This window comes from Impatiens glandulifera, chromosome 9 (assembly GCF_907164915.1).
Source record: "Impatiens glandulifera chromosome 9, dImpGla2.1, whole genome shotgun sequence".
NCBI lineage: Eukaryota > Viridiplantae > Streptophyta > Magnoliopsida > Ericales > Balsaminaceae > Impatiens > Impatiens glandulifera.
In genome coordinates this window covers 28,110,100-28,136,857 of record NC_061870.1, presented here as the reverse complement: position 1 = coordinate 28,136,857, position 26,758 = coordinate 28,110,100, and the positions used below count along the sequence as shown (strand labels likewise).

At 27.4% G+C, this 26,758-nt stretch overlaps 4 protein-coding genes across 5 annotated transcripts; all 4 read left to right on the top strand.

The window, feature by feature from the left end:
- Positions 1–7,261: 7,261 nt before the first annotated feature.
- LOC124916139 (agamous-like MADS-box protein AGL61) lies at positions 7,262–7,960 on the top strand. The gene has a single exon (XM_047456872.1). The coding sequence runs from the start codon at positions 7,262–7,264 to the stop codon at positions 7,958–7,960; it is 699 nt and encodes a 232-aa protein (XP_047312828.1).
- A 3,118-nt stretch (positions 7,961–11,078) lies between these two features.
- LOC124914940 (7-methyl-GTP pyrophosphatase) lies at positions 11,079–12,794 on the top strand. Of its 2 annotated transcripts, none has more exons than XR_007096837.1 (9): positions 11,079–11,238; positions 11,359–11,430; positions 11,602–11,676; positions 11,745–11,828; positions 11,913–11,982; positions 12,062–12,153; positions 12,235–12,276; positions 12,354–12,439; positions 12,534–12,589. XR_007096837.1 is itself a non-coding variant. In XM_047455573.1 (9 exons), the coding sequence occupies exons 1-9, from the start codon at positions 11,212–11,214 to the stop codon at positions 12,606–12,608; spliced, it is 618 nt and encodes a 205-aa protein (XP_047311529.1). In that variant the 5' UTR covers positions 11,080–11,211; the 3' UTR covers positions 12,609–12,794. The 2 variants fall into 2 exon arrangements, 1 of the variants encoding a protein (XP_047311529.1); XM_047455573.1 differs by having other exon boundaries at positions 11,080–11,238; positions 12,359–12,439; positions 12,534–12,794.
- Positions 12,795–14,514: 1,720 nt separating this feature from the next.
- LOC124915602 (epoxide hydrolase 4) lies at positions 14,515–16,096 on the top strand. The gene is made up of 4 exons (XM_047456359.1): positions 14,515–15,211; positions 15,379–15,468; positions 15,562–15,629; positions 15,713–16,096. Exons 1-4 carry the CDS (start codon positions 14,576–14,578, stop codon positions 15,846–15,848), a joined length of 930 nt encoding a protein of 309 aa, XP_047312315.1. The 5' UTR covers positions 14,515–14,575; the 3' UTR covers positions 15,849–16,096.
- Positions 16,097–24,392: 8,296 nt separating this feature from the next.
- LOC124914845 (zinc-finger homeodomain protein 6-like) lies at positions 24,393–26,072 on the top strand. Its single transcript, XM_047455458.1, has one exon. The coding sequence runs from the start codon at positions 24,997–24,999 to the stop codon at positions 25,939–25,941; it is 945 nt and encodes a 314-aa protein (XP_047311414.1). The 5' UTR covers positions 24,393–24,996; the 3' UTR covers positions 25,942–26,072.
- The last annotated feature ends 686 nt before the right edge of the window (positions 26,073–26,758 follow it).

Below are 26,758 nucleotides of genomic sequence, written 5' to 3'. Positions count from 1 at the left end.
TTTATCTATCTCTTATCCATTATATACCCTCTGTTATAGTACTATGCATACCTAATACCCTAGATATGTTATAATAAGCATACCTTATTATGACCGAACTAATGGGGAAATTAAAAAAAAAATATTCTACATAATTGGATTTATTTAATTCAACAGAGAATTACAAGTCTTATAAGTCTATCTTCAAAGGAAATATATTAAATATTTTTAAATATAGATGATGTGTTTGATTTTTATTGGATAAGGTTATTAGTTATTTTTATAACTAATTAATGTATTTTCCTGCTAAATAATTGGATTTATTTAATTACACACAATTACAAGAATTAAAAGAATATTAAATATTTTTAAACATAGGTGATTTGTTTTATTTTTATTGGATAAGTTTATTAATTATTTTTATAACTACTTAATGCTTTTTTTTCTGTTATGGATTTATTTAATAAAATAGAGAATTACAAGTATTCAAAGGAAATATAGTAAATATTTTTTAAACAGTGAAATGCTTGATTTTTATTGGATAAGCTGCTGATTATTAATTATTTTTATTGAATGTATATGATTGTAGCAATACTTTACTTGGCAACCGATTCATGAGGTACAAATATATAAATTTTTTAAACGAGAAGCTAGCATGAAGATTAGGAGCTTTGTCACGAGGGCCAAAAAGACTTTAAAAAAACCCATGCATGTAATGCCAGAAGATTGGGCAAAAATGCTCGATAAATTCAAAGATACAACATACTTACATACTTAGAGAGATGTAAAAAGGCAAAACAATCTCGTGATTTTTACTCAAAAAATGGGGGAGCAGTCTATTGTGGTGGCTCAATTAGCTTACAAGAGCATAGAAGAAGACTAGTAAGTACTTATTCATTCATATTTTATAATTTTTACTAATAACTTATAATTATATTCTTTTAATCTAATTTTCTCTTGTCTTATTGATAGACTATATCCCTTGGCCGAGCACCAACCATCCTAGAAATATTTGAAAAAACACATAAAAAAAAGGATGGTACATGGAGCGGTCAACGAGCTGCTATTGTTGTGGTATGATTTTTATTAGTAATATAAGTTAATCTATTATAATTATATAATATTTTAAAATTATTTTAACATGTACAGGAAAAATATGTTGAATTACAAAAGGAGCAAGAAGATGTTCCGGAAAATGAGAAGGCACCAGAAGAAGATATATGGATGAAAGCCGTTGGAGGTCCTAACAATGGACGTGTATTTGGATTGGGACATTATCAAAAATGTCGTCTTTTAATGCAAGGTTCGTCAACCTCGCTACTCATCGATGAAGTCACAACATTAAGAAATTCTTTAAGTGCAATGCATTTGGAGAACACGACCATGCACGAGACGATGAAGACTTTACAAGCTCAATTTGCTGAGACGAATGGTCAAGTAGCGGAATTGATGGCTTATATACGTAATAGGCCAATTTAAGATTTTAGTGCATATGAATTCATTTTAGTATGTTTATGATGAATGTTTGAATATGATAATGTTTGGTAGATAAGACAATGGTTTTAGCTTTGATTTTGGTTAAAAAATATATTAACTTTGGGCTCTATTTTAATATTAATAGTTAATTTTAATATTATTAAATATTTTATTCTTATATAAATATTATATTATTTTATAAAATTTATTGAAATTGTTATTAATTTATAGTTGCAGACAAAATAGTTCATAAGTTTGTTGTTATAATTGTTTTGTCAAATATTATATTCTATGTTGGTGATTAGTTGCAAAGATAAATAATTAAATTGATATAAATAGTTTCTAATTTAGATGCAAAATAATTGCACAAAATGTTTTAATAAAAGTTGAAAAATAGTTACAAAGTTTAATAGTTGCATAATTTAATAGATGCAAAAAAAGTTTGAAAGGTGTATATTCAATAGTGTTACAAACTTTATTACAAAGAATAGTTATAAAATATATTACAAATTATTTTTTAAAATAGTTGCATAAAGAAAAATATTTATTTTATTGAAAATAAATAAATAAAATATAGTTCAATAATATGTTGAAAATATAACGTGAAAAATAAAGTTGCAATGTTCAGTTGAAATTTTGGTTGCCAAAAATTCGTTGGAATAGGATTGGTCCATTCTGCAATATTTCCAAGAATCGAGGGATTATTTGTTGTAATTTTATCATGTGTCGCCAAAATTATTACAAATTATTTTAAAAGTTACTACTTTTGTTGCTGTATATGCGATGCAAAATATCATTTTTTTTGTAGTGTTGGATCCTTACCAATGATTGGAGAACACTACTTAGACTTTAGAAAAGTTGTTGGGATGCACAAATACAAATTGTAAGGCATTATCCAAAGTTTTCAAAAAATCCGAAAGCTTGAAGTTTTAATGGCGGATTTCTGAAAATCGAAGATTGGAAGGTGGAGAGTGGATCTCTTGCCTTTGGATCAACTCAAGGGAGCTATTTATAGCTGTACAAGGTTGGTTGATCCATCCAAGTGAACTGAATTAGCCAAAATTCATTTATGGTGTTTTGACTGTTCTTCCTCAAGTTGTCCGGAATAGGGATAATCATCCATATTCTTGTAGGAGGAATGATCACCATCGTAGGGTGATCATTCTAGGCTTTAAATCAACTGAAAATGTTGACTAACGAGGGAGTTCCAAAAAGATAGGATCAAAGACAGATCTTTGATCTTATCTGCTCTGGCATCGCGTTGGAGACGAAGGTGAGACTCAAAATGACGTCGTTTTAAGCGCATACATGCATTCTGTTGGCGTTCTATCAAGCGTTGTTACATTTGGGCGATCCATTAGCGTCATAGATAACGAGGCGTTACACAAGTTTCGACTACAACCGGCTATGCAAAGCGGTCTAAGGCATTGGATGATATTCCAACGTCCATCCAATGGACGCGGTTCCTGGTGTAGCCAATTCTCTCATTTTCGGCCACACTAGATTGCTGATTTATTTTTATTTTAAAACTTTAAGGGTTTATTTGAAATTGATTTTTCTTTCACTCTTTAGCCTCTAATTTTGATTTTTAAATACACAAAATATTAAAATAAATATAACAAATATTTTACCAATTTTTATTTATACTTTAAATGTTTTTAGGGTTTAAATAAATAATTGATTTTATATAATATGGATACAATAATTCATCCAAAATTATTTATTTTTATCCCTTCATTTTTTTAAATTATATTGAGATATAATGGATACAACATTTATCCAGAATAATTTCTTTTTAGCCTCAACTCTTAATTAATTTGATTAATTATCACAATAATTAATGTTAATTAATTGTTTTAATTGAGTTTTGACAATAAAATTAATTAGTTTGATTTTATTTATTTAAAAATAAATTTAAATAATTATTTTAATATTATAAATTAGAGTGTAAATTTTTAGATTGCAAATATATTATATAATTAAAAATATTTCTCTCATAATTTCACTCTTTTATATATATATATATATATATTATTCTAATTAAAAATATTTCTCTCCTAATTTATTTTCTAATATATAATAAATATATAATATTACATATTTATTTATTTAATTTTATATATATTATATTTTTTCTAACTAATATATATTTTTCAAATACTAAATAATTTTTAGTATTATAAATAAAGAGAGAGAAAGAATTGGGAGAAAGAATTTGAGAGAAAGAATGAGAGAAAATGATGTGGTGCAATTTGATTAGTAAAAAAAAAATAACAAAATTTCTCCATTTTCTCTCTCCTCACCTTTTATCATTTTTTCAAGTGACACATCATTCCCTTCCTATACCTCCCTCAAATTACATCCTCTATCACTCCTCATATATATATATATATATATATATATATATATATATATATATATATATATATATATATATATATATTATTTATATGAATATAATATTGTGTTTTAATAAGTTAAAAGATTTTATTTATATATAAATATATTAAGAGAATAAAATATTTATATGAAATTAATGATAATAGTGATTAATTTTTAATCTCATTATTTTTTTAATTTATTTTTAATTTATTTTTTATATCATATAAATAAATATAAAAAAAATATGCTAATTAATATATTTTTAAATTCTTGCGTCAATTCTCAAATATTATGTCAAGTATATAATGTCTTATTTTATTTTTTCTATAATAATAAATAAATCAAAAAGAATTTTCCGATCTTTAAAACCAAAAATATTTAGTTAAATATGTTTTTAAATATATTTTCTAATATATATATATATATAAATAATAAATAATTTTATTACTAAAAAAGAAAAAAATGTATTATTAAAATATTTATCATACTCATATATATTATATAAATTGTTTTTCAATAATACATTATTAATCTTTTTAGTAAGCCACCTGTAGGCTTCAGTCCTATCTTACTTTTTCAAAAGTGAATCCTGGCCATCCCCAAAATTCCTACCATATTAAGCATTAGATATGCATTATTAACCATAATCATTCTCAGTTTTCATTGTACTTAAGTTTTAGATTACGTTTTTTTAGCATGATCTTTGTCTTTGACTCACTCTCCGTGAAGAACTTTAAAACTTTAATAGTGCATTCTTAGGTTTGATTACACCTTTTGACATGATTTTAGACTTGAATCACTCTCCGTGGACGAACCTTTAAGTTTTCTCACACATTTTTTATTTACTCAAGCCAACATTCCATCCTGAATAAACTCTTAGGTTTTTTTTATCACCAATATTTGCGTTACTAAAGCCTTATATGGACGAATTCTTAAGTTTTCTCATCAATGTTTAATTTACTCAAGTAACATTCATTCTATGAATTTTTGTATGCATATATATATATAATTAATAATTTTAATACTAAAAAGGTATAAAAAATGCATTATTAAAATTATCTCTCACACATATCATCTAAATTATCTTTCAATGATGCATTATTAACCTTAATCATTTTAAATTTTAATCATACTTAAGCATTCGACAAAGCCTTATATGGACGAACTCTTAGGTTTTTTCACCAATGTTTTATTTATTCAATCCGATATTTCCTCCGTGGATAAACTCTTAGGTTTTATCACCAATATTTGTGTTATTCAAGTACTCCGTGTACGAACCCTTAATTTTATCACCAACATCAATATTCACGCACACATATAATAATTATTTTTAGAGAGATTCAAACACTGATTTTAAATATGAAATGTTAACACTCTAACGGTTGTACCATTTGTGATGTTAAAATAATTTTATAATTTTATGTATATATATATATTTTAAGTTAAATTTTGAATAACTATATACATTATATAAAATTTTCATACTCATAAATCATAATATTAAATAAGAATTTTCTGTTAATATATATATATATATATATATAATATTATATATAATAAAAATAATTAAATTTTTTATTCCAATTTTTTTCAATATATTATATAAATTTTTTAATAAAATAATTTTTAATTTTTTTCTTTTATATATATATATATATTATTTTAATTAAAAATATTTGTCTCATCATTTATTTTTTAATATATAATAATTATATAATGTTACATATTTAATTATTTAATTTTATATATAAATATTTATATAATATTTTTTCTAACTATTTTAAAATAATACTATTAAATTTGTGTGTTTTATATTTCTATATATAATTGTGATTTATTACGTTAAGCTTTTATTTATATATAATTATAATAAGATAAAAATTATTTATATAAAATTAATGATGATAGAGATTATTTTTTAAGAGAAATGATTAGGTGAGGGAATTTGGTGAGGGAATGACGTGGCATAATCTTATTCGCTAAAAAAATCAAATAATTTCTCTCTTTTCTCTCTTTCCTACGACTATTACATTTTTCCAATCAATGAAGGTGATGTCACGTCATTCCCTCACCAAATTCCCTTACTAAATTCCCTCCCTCTATCACTCCTCATTTTTTAATTTCATCATTTCATTTTCTTAACTAATATTTTATTTTATTTTTTTCTATTTAATTCAATATATTCATATGGATTAGTGAGATTATAAGGTATAAAGAAAAAATAAAATTAATTATGAAAGAAAAATTAAGATGAAACTATTAAAATTAATTTGTATATTTTGGGAAATTTGACCTAACGATCCTAATAACAACCCCGTTATTTTGCTAAATGACTAAAGCCTTCTAATGTTGGTAATAATGACGTGAGTTTTAATATATATATTTTTTTCTTTTCTCTAAACCTAAAATATTTAAATATCTTATATAAGTATTATATTTTGGTACGATATTAGATGTTATTAACTTAGGTTTGATTTATTAAATTTCTTCTCTTAATCTTTTCGCATTTGTATGACAATAAAGTGTGCGACTCTCCGAAGTCACTTCGCATTTGTGTGATACAAAATTGTGTCTCATCACGCGAAAAAGGAGATCTCGCGACGCGAAAGAAATGAAAAGGGATCTTGTGAGGGAGTACAGAACAGAAACTCTTGATCTAAAAGAGGATCTGAAAGACTTTTTCAATGAAAAAAATAGAAATTATAAGTTTGAATAAGTTTCTAATTTAATATGTTTAATTATCACTTCTAGCCAATTACTGCCACCTTCCCAAATCAACTGATTCGGGAAGAGCAAGGATTATCACTTCTAATCACGCATGAAATATAATATATAATATCTATCTAAAAATTAGATTAAAATATTTTTAAATAATATATAACTCGTATTTAAATAGTTATTATAAAAATATTTATATAAAAGTTAGAACTTTTAATTTTATTAAAAAAACTACAGTTTCAAAATATATTATTATTTTTTATTTTATAAAGATAAAATAATTTAGTCAAAATGTTAAATATATATTAAAAAAAGATTTTATAAAAAAAATAGTTCTAATATTTATGTATCAAAATATTTTATTTAAATAATAATAAATATTATTAATTTTATAATATTTTATTATATATTATTTTTAAATAAAATCATTAAGTTAAAAATATGAGTTATATATTATCAAACTAAAATAGTTTTATTTATATGATGCAGTTGATTAGATATTATCCCACTTTTCATATATTATTATACTATTCATTTGATTGATTAGGATAATTGAATATCTTTTTTAAATTATATTTACTTCCAAATATAATATATTTACTTCCAAAATTAAAAAAATTCATTCACTTTAAATAAACTTAGTAGAATTAATTAAGACTTTTACAATATAATTATTCTCCTCCAAGCATCTTCTTCTTCTTTCACCATGTCCACCAATATAATTGGATTGAACGGCTCCATTAAGAAGAAAAAATTAACATTAGGCCGTCAGAAAATAGAAATAAAGAAGATAGAAGATGTTAATCACCGGCAAGTCACATTTTCAAAGCGACGCACCGGCCTATTCAAAAAGGCGTCGGAGTTATGCGTCTTGACCGGAGCTGAAGTGGCTGCCATTGTCACTTCACCTGGAAACCGAACGTTCGCCTTCTGTAGCCAGACAGACCCAACTGCGTTACTGAAAAACTGTCTATCAGAAGGTGATGGTTCGCCATTAGCTCAAGATCAGATGCAGAATCCAGAGAAAGTTAGGGAATTGAATGAACAATATTCGAATTTGTTGGCGGCGCTTGAAGAGGAGGAGAAGAGAGGGACGAGGATCGTGGAGGAGAAGGGAGAAGGAGGTGGGTTTTGGTGGGAAGAACAAATGGATGGTAATATGGGTGTGGAGGAATTGGAGAGATATATGTTTGCTTTGGAGAAGTTGAAGAGGAATGTGCAGGTTAGGGCTGATGAATTGATGATGAGTAGAGCTAGGGATATGGCTGCTAATCCTTTGCAGATTCAACCTGCTTTTTGTTCGTTTAATTATGATCCTAATCTTGATCCACATTTGTTTTTGATGCCTAATAATCATCATCATGTTTATGATACATTTCCTCGTGGCCAGCCTCCTCCGCAGTAATGTACGATAGCTAGTTTAGGAATTTTAATTTTTTTTAAGTTTGTATTCATTGTTCTATGTCATCATTGAACAATGATTTTAGTTTATTTCTATACTTTTTCAGTTAACAATGTTTAGTTGTTAGTTCCCTTTAATATTAAAGACTTTTACTTTGTGTTTATTTTGCTTCAATTAATGTGCATTTTGGTCATTACATCAGTCAAAACCAGTCATTTAAGCAAAACTTAAAAGACGGAAGCAATAAAAATCCAATCTTCACAATTTTATGTACCGAACTAGGTCTATTCGGATGCCAGTTTAGATAATAAAATACCTGCAAAGCTTGTCAATGTTAGTTGTAATGGTTGAAAATAGAGGACCAACCAAGACCCCTAATAAAATTTTGTTTGATTAAGGCAACAGTGTGATTATTTGTAGTATTTTTTGGCACAAAAGTGGAGTTCGTTCGAAGTTGTCGCAAACTCTACGATTGAAGCTTCAACACAGTCACTTCTTGTAAACATTTTTATAACGCTATACTGTAAAGCGCATTTTACACGATAGCAGTTGTACAACGCTCTCATATAAATTGTGTTTTACACGATAGCTGTTGTACAATGCACTCTAGTAAAACGCGCTTCACAAAATTCACACCTTCATGAAAATTGATTCACACTTCCATGTTCAAACTTTGCCTTATCAATATTACTTTGCACATTTACACTAGCTCTTAACGAACCTTGATAGAAAATTGCATTTGAATTTTTATTGGGAGCTAATCTAAATGTGCAAAAGTATTGTAGGATAAGCGTTACTAAATTTGTGTTAACTTCTCAAGACGAAAACTTGAAATAGGCAAAGAATCGTAAAATAGGGTTTCGGTAAAAAATCGTGAGCTTCTTTTCGAAAACATGAATGATTTAAAAAGAAAAATCGTAATAAATAATAAAATTGAAAAAGAAGTGAAGTGATAGAGCGAGAAAAGTAAATTTGAATTACTAACGCGAAAGGAGAAAGGAACGGTCAGACTTATGTTTTGAATATATATATTTTTAAACTATCTAAATTTTAATAAATAACATTTAAACATTTTGATTGGTTAGTAATAGATCAATGGAAGTTTGACCGAGGAGATCGTACCGAAAAATTTGACTAAATGATCCTAATAATATTTCTAATTAGAAAAATGACACAATGTTAATAATGTTTGTCAAAATGATCTTTTTAACCTGTGAAATGTACATAGTGCCTTAATGGGTCTTATACCCTTCCAATCAGGAATCCCCATTCATGCTTCTTTTCTCCTCCTAAAAACATAAACTTTCAAACTCAACATCAGCAGCCAACTTTCCCTCTTCCTCTCCCTAAGCCCTAATCACTCTTCTCCATCTTTACGACTCTCCATTCAACATTAGCGCGTGGATGGTTTCCCAAACTAACTAACCTGGTTTGACGTTCAACTTTCCAAATTAACATATTTTTTTTTATTTATTTTCAAACTAACCTAGTTTACTGTTCAAATTCAATTTTCTTTATTACATTTAAATTTATTATATATATATATATATAAATATATTTTTAAATTAGTATTTTTATAAATTTAATATATTTAAATTATTATTTGTATAAACTAAATTATTATATTTTGATATATAATTTAAATTATTATTTTTATAAATTTGATTATTTATATTTTGATATATAATTAAAAAAAATTATAAATTTTTTATATTTTAATATAAACATTTTAATTATTCTTTATATAGTGTAATAAATATTCCCTTTAGTATTTTAATAAATAATTGTACTAATAAATTTAAAATATATTAACCATAACAATATTTTAAATTTATTAGTATTTATCAATTATTTATTAAAATGTTAAAGAGAATATTTATTACACTATATATAAAGAATAATTGAAATATATATATATATTAAAATATAAATAATCAAATTTATAAAAAAATATAAATAAATTATATATCAAAATATAAATAATTAAATTTATAAAAATAATAATTTAAAATATATATAAAATATAAATAATTTAATTTATACAAATAATAATTTAAATATATCAAATTTATAAAAATATTAATTTAAAAATATATTTATATATATATAATGAATTTAAATGTAATAAAAAAACTGAGTTTGAACCGTAAACTATATTAGTTTGAGAATGAATAAATAAAGTAGGTTAGTTTGGAAAGTTGAACGTTAAACCATGTTAGTTTAGAAAAACCATTCCTTGTTAGCAGCCAACAACACTTTCTCCTTCATCCCCACAACTCTCCGTTCAACCATCACATTCTTTAATTTTAATTTGTATTTTATTTTATAGTTAGTTGATTTGATTATTTATTAGTGACCTTATTTTGTGAAAATACTATAGTTGATTATCATTACATGTATTGGTTCTTCATACTGTATAGTTCCTCGTGAGTATGAGTATTTTGTGAAATTTATATATTAATAAATGGTGTTAGTAGGTAAACTGCATAACACTAGCTTCATTTAGTCCTCTTTTTAACAGTCACTTGGTTACAAAATAGAATTTATGATTACAAAAGTCACGAAGTAAAAGGAAATTAGAAGCATTTCCATATAACAATTTCTATATAAATTGATATTTAGGCTTCATTGCTTACTTTCAATGGTCATAATTTTTCTTAATTTAAATAAAATAAAAAAAATTTGACGAACATTATAAAATCTTACGAATATTATTAAAATCGCGACGAACATTACATTAAAAATTATGACGTGAAATACATGTTGCACGCACATGACAATATGGACATTTTACATGCTCAAAAAATTATTTTTACAAGTATTATCGATCTTCATTATTTTTTAATTTAACCTATTATTATTTCGTCAAATTTTCTTCCGGTCATAAGTAAACAAAATCTATTAATTGATAAGAAGGAAAAACCTAATTAGATAGTTGATTATTTTGTAAAAACCAAGTTTTAATATAATTTGTATTTTTTTTTTTGTGAGGTACATAATTTAAATAAGATAATATTTAATTTATAATATTAAAAAACTGAACATATAAAAATAAAATAAGAATAATAATATTTCCCAAGAAAAAGTAAGAAATAGCGTGTAAAAAAAGCTAATCTTGGTGGATATTGGTTTCCATTTGTTTGAACTAAAACGTTCGATCGAATTAACACCGCACCCTGCTGCATACATAATACTGCTCTTTGTACTCACAGCCAAGCTTCTTCTTCTTCTTCTTCATAGCTTTCGACGCAGAAATGGTCATCGGGAGTTCTTCATTTAGGGTCATTCCTTTTTCTCTCAATCTCATATCATATGCTCCTTTCAGTTCCTTGTCTGTAGGTAGTACCCACTATTTAATTTATACTCTTGCTTACAAAGTTCATTTCATTTTCGGATTGAAGATAATTCTGGGTTCAGCTTCAATGGCTCGTCGGCGAATCTTAGCCGAGATGGGCTATGAGTTCACTGTCATGGTATACTTTTATCTTTCTTATTTTTGTATGTATATGGCCACAAAGAGAAGCAAACATATGTAGGGTTTAAGAAGCCAGATAATTTCAAATTCAGCATAAATTATTAGGTTTATTTTGAAGAAATTCACTTTTTGCTCTTGATTCAGTATTTGGATATTGGTGCATTTGCAGACTGCAGATATTGATGAGAAAAGCATTAGGAAAGAAAAGCCAGAAGACCTGGTGATGGCCCTAGCTGAAGCAAAGGTATATCTATCTCAGATTGTGAACAAATAATGTATTGTCTTGAATGTTCTTCTTGTAATTTGTCGCAGGCAGATGCCATTATGTCGAAAATTCAAACCGCAAATCATGTGAAGGATGATTCTCGTGATACATTGTTAATTACAGCAGATACAGTATGCCTCTTTCCTACATCTTTATCAAAATGAAATATATCTTGATATCTTTCTGATAGCAGCATATGATGTGATTCTGATCAGGTTGTGGTGTACCAAGGGATTATCAGAGAAAAACCATCAAGCATAGAAGAAGCTTATCAGTTCATTAAAGGTTGTCTTTTAAACATCTTCCATATTTCTCCACTACAAATTGTTTGTTTAAGAAGTTCATTCATTATGATTCCAAGTAGGTTACTCGGGTAGTCATGCAGCAGTTGTCGGATCCATCTTTATGGTGAACTTAAAGACGGGTGTCAAAAGAAGTGGATGGGAAAAAGCCGAGGTATGTGCTTTTTAAGATCATCCAGATTTTGGAAATAAGCTCAATTGATCTTGTTTGCTGCTGCTGCTGCTTGTTTTGCAGGTATATTTTCATGATATACCAAATGAAATAATTGAAAATCTGGTAAGCCTTACAAAACCATGTTTGTAAAATTGTAATCTAGTGGTGCATGGACATGTTTATAAAAGTTAAAATTTCAGCCCAGATAGAAGAGAGGATTACATTCAATGTTGCCGGAGGTTTGATGCTCGAACATCCATTGATATCGCCCTTTATTGATTCTGTGGTTAGTCGTCTGAAACAATTCATTAATCGATTGGTTGGATTTTTATTATATTAAGTTTATAGTTTGTTTATAACTCTGTGATTGGTCTCTGCAGGTTGGAACTACAGATTGCGTTATGGGGCTTTCTAAAGAGCTCACATCTAAACTAATTCAAGAAATCGTCGAATAACACACGAATTGATCATCATCGACCTAATCAACTGCGATGATTAATTGATCAATCTCTTTGTTTGGTATTGACTAGTAGTGTTTCTTCTTCAGACTAACTCATTGTCACTTTTTTCTGTAAACATATATGATTTCTTGGGGTATACAGCTACTAATCTACAGTGACTAAAAATTTTAATTTCCAGGATTATAGGTGAATTTTTCTAACTGTTGTAAGATACTAATTTTGAAAATAATAGCTATTTAAAAACTAGGTCCAACAATTGTGATGGTAGGTGAGCTATTTTTCAACAAATATTGCAGGGAAAGCGACAATTCCTTCATTTAATAACTTTAGTGATAATTTGTTTTGCATCACAATCAAGATTCATATTCAAATGAAAGAATTATATATTTTTTTTCCATAATCAAAACTTAATAGGGTGCTAAGTATTGAAACAGAATTATGACTATGAAATTGTAAACCTTTTTAAAAAAGGGTAAATAAATAAAAATTAACATCAACTTATTTTAGATTGAAAATAGGAATTTATGAAATCAACAAGTCATTATAAGCCGTGCCTACTGTTGGGGACATGCATTCAATTGGATAGGTATATATTATGAAAAATGTCACATCTGAACTTGTATAAATACAATAAAATTTAACCAATTAAATATATTAACCGATCCGACACAACCCGATCCGGCCGTTTATTAACATTATATAACATTCTTAGGATAAGATATAAGTTATCCCATTTATAGTGTTTTATTATAAATGTTTGATAAAAGCAGGTAATTAGGTACAAGTTTATATCAAATATTAATTAGTTGTCACACCTATTCAATAGTTATGCGGAAACGTTAATGGTTATTGAAAGACATAGATCCATCCATTAAAATAACATATTTATCAGATTAATTTATGTCCTTCTAATTTTCTAGTGAACAATTAGTAAAAAAAAAAAAATAACCAAACCAAAGTAGGTGTTAAAGATGATTCACACTGTGATTATCAAGTTGGTGATTAAGTTAAGAAAAATCGTAAAAACCTTCTAATTAATTAATTAACTGTATTTTTTTAAATTACTTTTTCTCTTTTTGTTTTAAACTTTCTTTTCTATTTTTAAAATGATATTTATTTTAATTGGAATCATATATATATATATATATATATATATATATATATTGTTATAACCATAACCTTGTTATTAGCTCCAAATCTAAAATTTTAAATATCATGAATAAAATAATTTTTTTCATTTTTATTGTAGAAAAAATTTAAATTATAATGACAACATATTTAATATTATATATATATATATATATATATATTATAATTTAATTTTTTAATTAATAGAATAAAAATAGTAATATTATTATTATCATCAACATTTAGGCATTGTTTATTTAGGTTATTTCATTAATAATAACTTTAAAACATCACATTATTTATCTCTTTCTTATCAAATTATTCAATTTATTAATTAAATTATTAAATATTAATACCCTTTAAAAAAAAATAATCACTTAAAAATCATCACCAATCATTTAAATAACCCATAAAAATCTATGCTCACACTATTACTATTTTTTTTATAATTAACTAAGTTTTTAAAAACAATTTCATTAATTTACTTGATCTAAAGTTATGACCAACACATATCATAACTAGGTAGGGTAAACATCAAATTTAACATGTTTGCCCACCACCCAATAAGAGGCCGGACAAGGGCCACGGAGGTTGTGGTCACCAATCTGAACACATACATACTTATTTTAACCATTTTATTAATTCACATGAATTAATAATACATATACGTGGTTGTAGTAGGCAGAGTGGTTGATCGACAATCAATCAAACAGCCTGACCAATTGATAGTGACGATGACATTAACAACACCCCCATGAACCAAAAAGTCACTTAAATGCCAACATTTTAGAAACGTTAATTCCTGTGTGTCTCTCTCTTTCTCTGATCCAAAAATGGTGAATCTAGTAGCAGCTCAGAAACCCCTTATTAACTGGCTAATGAAAATGGCCGGTGTTGTTCCTCACACAGTAGAAATCGAATCAGGGACCACAATGAACATATGGGTTCCAATCGAAACACTCAATCACAAGTCCTCATCCAAAATTAAACAACCCAAACCAGCCGTGGTCCTCATCCACGGTTTCGCCGGCGAAGGGATCGTCACGTGGCAATTCCAAGTAGGACCCCTTGCTAAAAAGTACTCTGTTTACATTCCCGACCTCCTCTTCTTCGGTGGTTCCATAACCGACAACCCCAACCGGTCTCCTGGTTTCCAAGCTGAGTGCCTTTACAAGGGCTTGAAGAAACTGGGTGTTGATCAATGCGTGGTGGTTGGTTTTAGCTATGGAGGGATGGTGGCTTTCAAACTGGCCGAGCTTCATTCTCATATGGTTCGAGCCATGGTGGTTTCCGGTTCAATTCTAGCCATGACAGATTCAATCAGCACCTCCACGTTGGAACAACTTGGGTTTTCTTCTTCATCGGAGCTTTTACTTCCGACGTCGGTTAAGGGACTCAAAGCTCTTCTCACGGTTGCTACTCATAGAAAACTCTGGTTCCCTAACAAGCTACATAAGGATTTCCTTGAGGTATATATATATATATTAATAAACATAACAAAAATTAATTATTTTGAATATAAAAATCATGGGACTAAGATTGAATCAAACCCATTAAAGTATTCATAAAATTATGGGTAACCCTAGTTTTCAATATTTTTTTTAAAAAAAACTAAGATTTGGTCATAATTGGACAGGTGATGTTTAATAATAGAAAAGAAAGGGGTGAATTATTGGAGGGTCTAGTGGTTAGTAATAAGGATGCCACTATTCCAAGATTTTCTCAGGTAATTAATTAAGTGGTAATTAACCCTTTACTAGATCTCTTTTAAAATTATATATTCATGGATTTTTTTATTAATAAGGATTTCTGTTTACAGAGAATACATCTTTTATGGGGTGAAAATGATCAGATCTTCAAGCTAGAACTTGCTCAAAACATGAAAGAGTAATTTTTTAAAATTTTTTTTATCTATATATATGTAAGGAGAGAAGTGAATATTAATTTTGCATAATATGTTAATTTGTTAGGCAACTCGGGGACAAAGTAACAATGGAAGGGATAAAGAGAGCCGGGCATTTGGTCCATTTGGAACGGCCCTGCATGTATACCAAATACCTTAAGAATTTTCTTGATTCTTTACCTAACAATGAAAAACAGGAATAGCCCATTCTTGAGGAAGAAGAAGAAGGATCCCTAGCTAGTAATTCTGTGATGTTTGTATGATTCTAATGTGTCTAAGCATATATATATAAACTTAATAAAGTGTGGGTGATCGATCAATTATTATTGTTTGCAATTCTACTTCATATTTAAGAATTTGTAGAGTTATGGTACCATTCAATTTAGAACGTTTTAAAGTTTAAGTAGTAATTGAATATGCGACTTTTGGTATTTTAAACGCTTGTTCTTTTGTTGGGAGGGTTATATAGAGTTTTTAATCGAATATATTAGACAAGATTTTTTACATTATAGCTACACTAATATTATTATTATTATTATTATTATTATTATTATTATTAAAATATTCTTATGTATTTTCTCTACTCATTCAGAAATTAATCAATAGGCCTGCTTTGAAGAATGGAATGCTCTTATATTATGGCTGAAATAGTGAGCTTAATTATGGGCCTTTTTCAAAAGATGGGCCTATTGCTAAAAAAAAAATACGGAAAGGTTTCTCTCAATTTTTTAATTGAATATTTTGGATATCGGTTTTATATTTTCTGTTTAAAAGAAAATGCATATGATTATAACATTTTAAGTACATAACGTGATTGTAAAATTATAATTCAAACTTGAAGGGGGTTTGCAACTAATAGGGAAAATTGAGATATGAATTTCACTTTAATAGACATAAAATATAGTAGTATATTTGAATCTCGGTGAAAATGAGTAGGCTTTGAATAATAATATTCATATTAAATTTTATAGATGTACCCAAAATATCTCTAAACAACGTCAATTTGTTTGAAGAAACAAATACAAGATCATTAGTTATAAAAAAAATTCGAATTTTTTTGAGATAATCGTACATCAAATATATAAAACAATTAGTATATGATTGTAAGCTTTCCATAACTTATCCACCTTTCAAGTCAATTTAAATTATTTTGTTATCACCTTCAAACTTTCAAAGTCAATTTGTAATAACATATAAAACTGGTAATTTGATTATACATGTAATCATGTATGAAGAACCAATGAATTGAAGGCTGTAGAATTAAAGGGGAATTAATTAATTAGGTCAAATTATACAAATCAAATAGGAGATTACATATAAAAAAAAATACATAAATAAATAAATAAAAAATTTCACTCTCCAAAAAATAAAAAATAAAAAATAAATATATAGACAATTTGTCTTTACTCTTTTCCTGTTTTTTATTTTTACGTGAGATGATATTTTATTTTTCTTTTCATCACTCAAATTTAAATTGGTATTGTATTTTATTTGGTTTGTCATTCTATTTAACCGGATCAGATTTGTAATTTTAGATATTTGTAATCCGAATAATAATTTTAATTTTTGATGAATCGTTTGTTGTTTATATCCTCCAATAATGTTGGTGACCATTTCTCTAGTATGTGTCCGTCTTTTTCTTTGCAGCAAAAGAGAGGATGTTTGTCTTAATCTTTGATGGATCGTTTGTTGTCGTCTTTTTGAAATTTATCTTTGATTTGAAAGCTTTTTACTGTACTATAAATTTTTCGTTATTTTGACAATATTGATAGATACTCAGTTATCATTCGATAAATGTTTTTTCGACGTTGCTTACCTCAAAGAAAAAATTAATACCACTAATAATTTTGGATAGAGATTTTTCTGACACCGCTTAATTAATTTATTTGACTTATTTTCTTTCACACATTCACACTTATTGTTATTCAATTCAAATAAATTTGTCTTTTGAGTTAAAGAAATTGTGTGATTAAATGATCATTTTACAAACAGACTTAAAGAAATTATCACCAACTCTAAATGAGAATTGAATTGGAGATCTTTTTATCTCGATCTTATATAAGATTTTTTTCAATTGAAATACCTCGTCGGTGAATAATAATAATAATAATAATGTGGGATTACTTGGTTTGCATGTAGATTGTATTTATAAGAGTAATTTAATTATGAAGATAAGTGGTTGGGTATAAAGTAATAAATATTGAGCATTAATAATGCATTAGATTATAATTAAGAGTTGAATAATTTAAGATAAAGATAATGATAAAAATTAGAATCACGCCAAAATGGGAAGGAAGTACCTCGTGCGTAGACACTAGACAGACATGTCTATATTGTACGAACACAGTTAATCAATTCAATCCAAACCAAAACGTGGTCCAGAGACGGCCACGTGGCTTAATCCCGACACTCAGTTTTACCCATTTTCCACGTTAATCATAAACATAATTAGCCTAATTCTAATTAATTTACAAAAGTGCTAGTTTCAAGTTTCAACGGTTTTTCTCCACATTATCAACATGTTTTCTTATAAGATCTTGAACTGAATACCGAGTAATGTTAACCATAATGCCTTTACGAGGCTCGTAAGTATTTAAATCGATCTATATACACATCTTAGTTTAACTTAAATAAGTAATTAATCAAATATGGCCTACTACAAATGAAAGGTTAAACATAGCATATAACTTAATTTGGTCTTGTATGAGCTAACTAATTATACCATTCACCTAAACTTGTCTATAAAAAGATCTCGTTTTCAAATAAGTCTACTAGTGTTGGATATTGTTTTTTATATGTGTGAATATTATGGTACAAACTACAAAATAATCATATATTGACTATTAATTGTGACAAATATCAATTGTTTATACTTCTATATGGACCTTACAATAAATATATATATATAGATAAATGTTATTTTTAGTTTCCTATCTATAATAACTATTTACTTACTAAATTGAGTATTTATTCTCTTGGTATGTAGTTTATTCTCAGAAGAAAAACCTTATTTTTGTTAATTATTAAGAAGGAACTAACCAAAAGATAAAATACTCAATTTAGTAAGTAAATTACTATTTATTAATGGAAACTGAAACTAACATTTATTTTGGAAGAGTAACCTTAAGCTCATATAAGTACCTTTCTTTCTTCTTACAAATACAAACAGTTTATTGGTATAATATTTAAATTAATGTGTACGGCTAAATAATGTATCATTCTCATTGTAAATTATGTGGATAGAGTGAGTCTAAAGATAAAACATCTAAGAGGGTGTGTTCGGTAAGTCTGAAATTTGAATTGGAATTAGAATTAGAAGATCCAATTCTAATTTCTAAAATTGGTAGACCATTTAATATTTAGAATTGGAATTGGAATTTTAATTCCAATGGAATTCAATATAGTGTAATTTTATAGTTCTCAATTTTATTATTTTTAGGTCGGAATTATAATTCTATTTTTTTATATATTTTTTCAAACAAAATAACTTATTATTTTATAATTTAATATACGATTAAAGTTTTCAATCGATAATTTTTATCAAATTAGGATGTTAAAATATCGAATCGATGTGATTTTTTATTTATTTAGTAAGTTAACATTTTGAACTAATATATTTTTTTTAATCTAAGAAATTAAACGTTGAACCGATATTTTGTTTTTGAATTTAATATATTTTAGTTTTAATCTATTAAGTTAACCGGTTGAACTGATAATTTTTAAATAAAAATCGAAACTTAAAAAATCTTTCAAAACTCGAGTTATTTTAATTGGTCATGTCAAATTAATATTTAAAAAAAAATAGATAATGTATATTAAAATTATTTTTATTATATATTTTTTTCAAACATAAGAATCGAAGGGTAATTCAATGTCAATTATCATAAAATTAGAATTATAATTCCAATATCAATTCTAATTTTACTAATCTAAACATACCCTTAGGTAAGATTCTTAATGTATTAAACATCTTCGTTTAAGTAAAAAAAAAAATCTAGGGGATAGTAGCCTTTTCATTGAATAAATTATGATAGGAAAAAGTATGTTTATATAGATATTTTTTAATAATGTTTAAAAAGTAATTTTAACCAACTTGGGAGTTGTGTTGTCTAAGAAATAACTTTGTAAATTAAAAAGTAATAATAGGATCACATTTTTGTGGAAGATATAAAAGTAATTATTGGAATAATTAAATTATTCTAACCATATTTTTAGATTGTTTGATATTCTTTTATTATTGGTACAAATTGATACTCTACAAACTTATAATTAAATGGTCAATACTTTTTTATATATCTTAATTTATATTTTTTTAATTATACTTTAATTATGTATAATATATTATTGTAATATAATTAATTAAATAATAATTTTATAATTTTATTAGAAGACGCATTGAGAGTAACATCAAAAAAAAAATTCATTCAATATTTAATTATGATAGTTAAAACATACTGGTATAAGAATGTAGTGTAGATTTCTTTCTTAATTTTTATTAAGATTAATATTCTAATTAAAGTTACAGATGTATATTATAACTTACTGTGTGTGTGTATTTTTTTAATTTTTAAATGCAGAACGTTAACATGTGTAATGTACTAATTTAAATATAACAGGCTAGTATAAGTATTTTAATTTCACCTTTTGATTTTTATTAAAAAAAAAATTAATTAAAGAGTTCTAATTAAATCTCTTTGTCTTACATAATTTATAGTTTAAATTAAGAATTGATCAATTAGTTCTTGAAGAGTTCTTGAAAATAAGGAATGAGATAATAATAATAATAATAGAAAAGATAATTAATTATATTAAAAAACTTAGAAATTAGTTAATATATTGAGCTTATTAAAATTAATAGGATGTATATCAGGAGGTATATCAATAATTTATCTTACTTGCTTAAAACTTTATCATCCCTTTAAGAGAAAAGGTAAAGCACAAATCGTGAGCTTGTTACATAAAAGAGCAAATCGATGAGAAGTAAGACTTTTGGTGGATATATCAGGCAATTGATCTTCAATAGAAATGTACTTGATGAGTAGTTGTTTACGAGCAACTTTTTCTCGAATAAAGTTAAAATTGATTTCAATATGTTTTTTGCGATCATGAAATATCGGATTTGCTTATAAAAATGCGGCACCAATATTATCACACCATAGAACCGGGGAAGAAGAAAGTGAAACTCGAAGTTCACTAAGTAGAGATTAAATCCAACAAAGATCAGCAGTTGTATATGCAAGAACACGATATTCAAATTCGGTACTAGAGCAAGCAACTACTTGTTGTTTTCTTAGAATTTCAAAAATGAGGTTGTCACCTAGAAAAATACAAAATTCAGTTGTTGAACGACGATTATCAGGATATCCTCCCAAATCAGCATCAGAGTAGGCAGCAATAGTAAATTGTGAAATTGGACGAAGAAATATCACATGACGAGAAGTGTGATGAAGATATCGAAGAATACGTTTAATCGTTCCTCAATGAGAAGATGTGGAAGTTTGCATGAATTGACAAACTTGATTGACAACAAAAGCTAACTCAGGACGAGTGAGTGTAAGATATTATAGATTCTCTATACTATACTCCGACAGAGAAACAAATCAAATAAAGGATCACCATCATGTTTAGAAAGAGATGAGCCAACAAAGACAAAAATGTGTAATGACTTTGCTTAAAGTATATCAGTCTGAATGCGAATATCGTCAATATACTTGGATTGATAAAGAAATAAGTCATATTTGATACGAATGACTTCCATTCCAAGAAAATAATCCAAGAAAATAATGTAATTGACCTAAATCTTTAACTGTCTTTTAAGATGGTTATGAACCGATGCAGTTTTATTATTGACAAGGCTAAATACGTGGCTCCCTGTATTTTGGTGATATATATGAATATATTTTTTCAACATTTTGGTTAAGTTGTTTATTTTTTATATTTTTCTTCTTTTGATAATTTGTGAGAACTTTTGTTTTTGGAATTGTCCTTGAATTGTTAATGTAATGAAATAATATCCAAATATTACTTACTAAATTAAGTGCTTCTTGACTAATTGTGTTTTAACTCTCAAAATGTTATAATATTTTATTTTAAATGTGAAAACTCAATTTATGGCATTGTCTACATAAGTTTCAGTTCTATCTAGCTATGAGCTACCACAAAGCATGTTAATTTTTTTTTATAGGTTTCTTTATACACTGGTAACTAAGCTATATTGTTTAAAAAAACGAAAAAAAAAGTTGTTTTTATAATTAAAATGGCAAGAAGAAAAAAATGTTCAGCTCTTTTAGTTAATAGGAGTTTGAAGATTTATTGTGAAATTTTATATAATTTAAGTTGATTATATTATAGAGAGAAATAAATTGATTAACCAAACCACTTACATGGATATGTTATGTTTTGGGCTTAGATTGTCATCACGAATAAGATAGTCTTCAAAACAACAAAAATAAAGAAATTACTTTTTACTTTAGAAACAAATAAAAGCAACTGAAGCTTAATTTAGTTGAGATTAATTTATTATGTATTATATTGTAAATTTGTAATGATTTTTAAAATTTTCCTTTTTAAATCTGTGGTTGAAAATTGTACGATAATTTTTGTAAACTATTTTTATAAATAATTTATTTGGGCCTTGTTTGGTTAAAAAAAAATTATCCATAATCAAAACATTACTTCATTCACTCTCTCATTATTTACACATTCATTAACTAAAATAATAAAATACTTTAAATTTAAAATAAATATATTATCATTATATATTAATACATTTAAAATGATTTTACAACCATTAATCTTCTCAAAATCATCTGTTCTATCCATTTTTATTTATTTAAATAACCTTTACTCCCAACAAGCTCCAAGTAATTTTGTAATTTGCATCATTAATATTTTTGAATTGAGGTTATGTACTACCTATTAGTGCCCTTAATTTCCGTTCTTTTGAAAATATCATGAAAATTTGATCAAGATATTTGTGCCTTTTATTAAATTAATAAAATTCATATTTTTAAAAACAAAATTTTGATATATTATTTTTGAAAAAAAAAATGAACATTTTATAATTAAATATATATATATATATATATATATATATATATATATATATATATATATATATATATATATATATATATATATATATATAAACATAACTCCTGAAATAAACAAAAAAAAATACTATAAACTAAACTGAATAGCAACAAAACTAGTTAATAACAAATTTTTAAGCATCAATATTTTACCGCTCCATTTAAATAATTAATAGAGGTAACAATTTTATTTCATATTCCATTTTGAATAATATATTTCACATTTCTAAATTTCTTTCCAAACTACTACCTCGTTTAGGTAATTTAGAACAAAAATCACTTGTATTTCTTTTATTCAAATTTCATGCATAAACACAATCTTCAAACGAGTATTTGCATAGAATAAAAAAAAAGTAGTACTCGTAATTATGATTATGTGACATTAATTCAATCATTGAGAAGATTAAATTTGAGTATGATAAGCGTTGGTTATAAATTTAACAATAATAATATTAATCTGAATTAATGACAGATACGATAAAATATATAACACGACTAGTTCCTTGGAGAGTGCTCATCCTATAAACCTTTCATAAAATAATGATTCAAGTAACTCTAGTTAAATGATCTTTAATTCTTTATTTATAAAAGACATACACTCATTAGAACTTATTAAGACATAAATTCTAAATAAATAAGTCTAAACTTAAATAACATGGTTTTTTGTTAGGAGAACTAACCAAAGTACCCATTTTGTTTGGACCAACTATAGTCACTTAATAAGAACACCTTTGCTTTTAATTAAAGAATTGGAATATATATTATTTTCATTTTTCTTAGACATCCCAAATATTGAAGACAGTAAATGTCACTCATTTTGAGATGGGATTGACAAATGTATGGACGGAAAATAATAAAAGTAAGGAAATAACCCCTACATTTATAGTTATGAGGTAAATAAGGAACAAGTTAGAAATTGAATGAAATACATAATATAGCTAGTTGAGAAGCTATGATTATCCTATTCATATCCGTGTACGTACGATGATGTTTGTTTACATTCTATAGATAATCTAAAACTCATTGAATTGAAAAGCTAGCATCAAATTAATGGATCGAAAAGACACTAGTATAAACTAGAAGATGCAAAGCACAAGTGGAGCTATCTATGGACAATAGACAATGGACAATGGTATATACGGTCATGTAGACGGGAGAGTGGACCAATTAATAATAATGTTATTTGTTTCCCCACTTCGATCACTAACTAAGGCTAAGCCCACCCAATGTCAAAACCCATCATCATAAAAGGCCAAGCTAGCTAGCCTTCACTTCTCTCCTCTCCTCTCTGCCTTAAGATCAGTCTAACCTTCATTTTCAACCTATCATTTGTTGTTTGTTAGGCTAAGAAAGCTGTTTTTTTTAAGGTTTTGCAGGAAGATTCCATGAGAACAACTAACAATTAAGCAAGAATGAATTCATAGTGAAGAGAATAGAAGAGAAGAGAAGAGAAGAGAGAGATGTTGCAATAATGAGGTCAATGGACCAGTGTGCAGGCCCTAAGAGAGGACCGAACGTGACATTGTCGGTTGTTTCCAATTCTCTAAAGCACTCTCTCTGCATCTCCAATTTTTTCCCTTCTTTTTTAAAAGCCCGAAAACAAAACTAATCAGTGTTCCCTTTCATGGATGGATCTCATGACCTTGAGTGGACGGTAGGAAACATATCTCTTTCTTTCTCTCTCTCTCTCTCGATTCATCTAGAGAGATTATTAGGTCTTAAACCTAGATTTTGCAAGGTTTAAGCAAAAGTTTAACACTATTTTAATATTTTAATCACTGTATAAAGTGGTATAGGTGGGTGTGTCCCACCCTTACAGTCTTCTTAGAGTTCCAAAGATTCTTTTTTTCATTATTTTATTTTATCTATATCACACATTCAGACAGACTCAGATTTAATTAATTATTAATTCAACCAAAACACAATTTTCTCTGTCTCTACAGTCTCACGTCTAGCTTACGTGGTGAGATTATTAGGGTTGAAAATTAGCACTTACCCATTTTTATTTTAGTGGGTTTAAGCAAAGCATCCCATAACGTCCAAATCAAACGAAAAAGAAAACCACAAATAAGATTACTTGGTTTATTATCTCTCTCTCTCTCTCTCTCTAGTTCTTCCTTCCCCCTATCAGATAAATTCTTCATGAATTTTTACTGAAATTGATCGAGCTCTAATCTCTTTGATTTGATTTGATTTGATGATGACGATGATGATAAATAAGAGATGGGTTATTATTATCTATTGAAAAGATCCGACCTTGATGGAGATGACAGGGGAAGAGAGAGGAAGAGCTACCATGGCAATGCGTTTCAAGATTCCGTCTCCTTTAGTGGAAGCTACCAGAAGAAATGACTCAACCCTAATACTAAATCCGTCCAGTCTAGACAATCTTCATCTAGTCAAGCAAGTTCAGGCGATTTCTGAAAGAAATCCCGACACAGATCAAGATTCCGACCCAGATCCACCTCCACCGCCAGGATTTACCGCCGCCAATACATCCGTTACTCCGCCGCAACAGTCCGCCGCCTCATCAGGGTTTACGGTAATGTATAAAGAGTGTCTTAAAAATCACGCCGCAAACATGGGTGGACATGTCGTCGATGGATGCGGCGAATTCATGCCCGGCGGCGGAGACGACGGTTCAGAGACCGCTCTTAAATGCGCAGCTTGTAACTGTCACCGTAATTTCCATCGGAAAGAAGTCGAGGGCGAACCGACCGCCGGATATAATCCTTATAGTTCCGTTAGAAACGGAAGAATAATGAATCCCCAAATTCCCATCGCGCCGCCTCAAGCGGCGGCGCCAACATCCGGACACCATCTGTACCACCAGCACCACCGCCACAATTACCCAATGGGTCATCCTATACCGCCGATGATGATGGCGTTCGGCGGCGGCGGAGGAGGAGGAACGGCGGCGGAATCTTCTAGTGAAGATCTAAACATGTTGCATTCGAGCGGGGGAGGTCAATTCATGTCACAGCCTGGTTCTTCATCATCGAAGAAGAGATTTCGTACGAAATTCACGGCTGAACAAAAGGAGAAAATGCATGAATTGGCTGAGAATTTGGGTTGGAAGATCCAGAAACAAAGTGAAGATCTTGTTAAGAAATTCTGCAATGAATTTGGAGTAAAAAGGCAAGTTTTCAAAGTCTGGATGCATAACAACAAACAGGCCATGAAGAAGAAACAACAAATTCCGTAAGCCAAATTAATTTAATATCTTCTTCCTGCAGTATCATCCATTTCATTCCATTTTGGGAGACATTATTATCGAAAGTATTAATGTCATTTTGTCCCTAATTAATTAATTAATCATTTAATTAGCTTCTTAATCCCAGCAATCTAGCTTAATTTAACAAGAAGATAATTATAAGATTAATTAATCCTAGCTAATTCATTTATAACAACTGATAGTGCATGTATAATTAGGGATAAACTCAAAATCTGATCTTGCTAGCTGTTGTATTAAGGTGTAATTAGTAGTAACTAATCCATCATTTTTCAGCTCGATAATAATTAAAATTGGATCTATGTTATTAATTATTAACAACAACAACATGATATATATGGTTTATCCTTGTAATTAACCCTAGAATTTATGCAGAATTCTCAAGATCTATTAGATACCAATTTTCAAAATATTTTTTTTGTTTTCTTTAGTAATTGTATGTAGATATATTAATTGTGGGAACCTAATTAAATAATATTAATGCTTCTGTTATATTATTTTCTTAAATGACTGTAATCATCGGGTTCATATATACACATGATATATATATAATTGAGATGGAGTTTTATATCAAATCAAAATATAAACATAACACATGATAATGTGATTTGTTTGTGGGCTAGACATGTTTTTGATAATGCTTATGTAGTAGTAGTTAATTAGTACCTAGTATATTGACAGAATCGTACGGATATATAAATTTTAAGATTCTTAACAAATTAAGACAATTTTTTTGTGTGACTATCGTCCGTACAATGGTATATGCGTTTATGTAAATAACACTAACTAT

Bases quoted from the DNA above. Each gene is read 5' to 3' on its own strand.
- LOC124916139 (XM_047456872.1), top strand. From the start codon at position 7,262: ATGTCCACCAATATAATTGGATTGAACGGCTCCATTAAGAAGAAAAAA.
- LOC124914940 (XM_047455573.1), top strand. From the start codon at position 11,212: ATGGTCATCGGGAGTTCTTCATTTAGG. The intron at 11,829-11,912 runs GTATGCCTCTTT...GATTCTGATCAG, and splicing joins TGTTAATTACAGCAGATACA to GTTGTGGTGTACCAAGGGAT. The intron at 12,440-12,533 runs GTTAGTCGTCTG...TGGTCTCTGCAG, and splicing joins CGCCCTTTATTGATTCTGTG to GTTGGAACTACAGATTGCGT.
- LOC124914845 (XM_047455458.1), top strand. From the start codon at position 24,997: ATGGAGATGACAGGGGAAGAGAGAGGAAGAGCTACCATGGCAATGCGT.
- LOC124915602 (XM_047456359.1), top strand. From the start codon at position 14,576: ATGGTGAATCTAGTAGCAGCTCAGAAACCCCTTATTAACTGGCTAATG. The intron at 15,212-15,378 runs GTATATATATAT...ATAATTGGACAG, and splicing joins TACATAAGGATTTCCTTGAG to GTGATGTTTAATAATAGAAA. The intron at 15,630-15,712 runs GTAATTTTTTAA...TTAATTTGTTAG, and splicing joins CTTGCTCAAAACATGAAAGA to GCAACTCGGGGACAAAGTAA.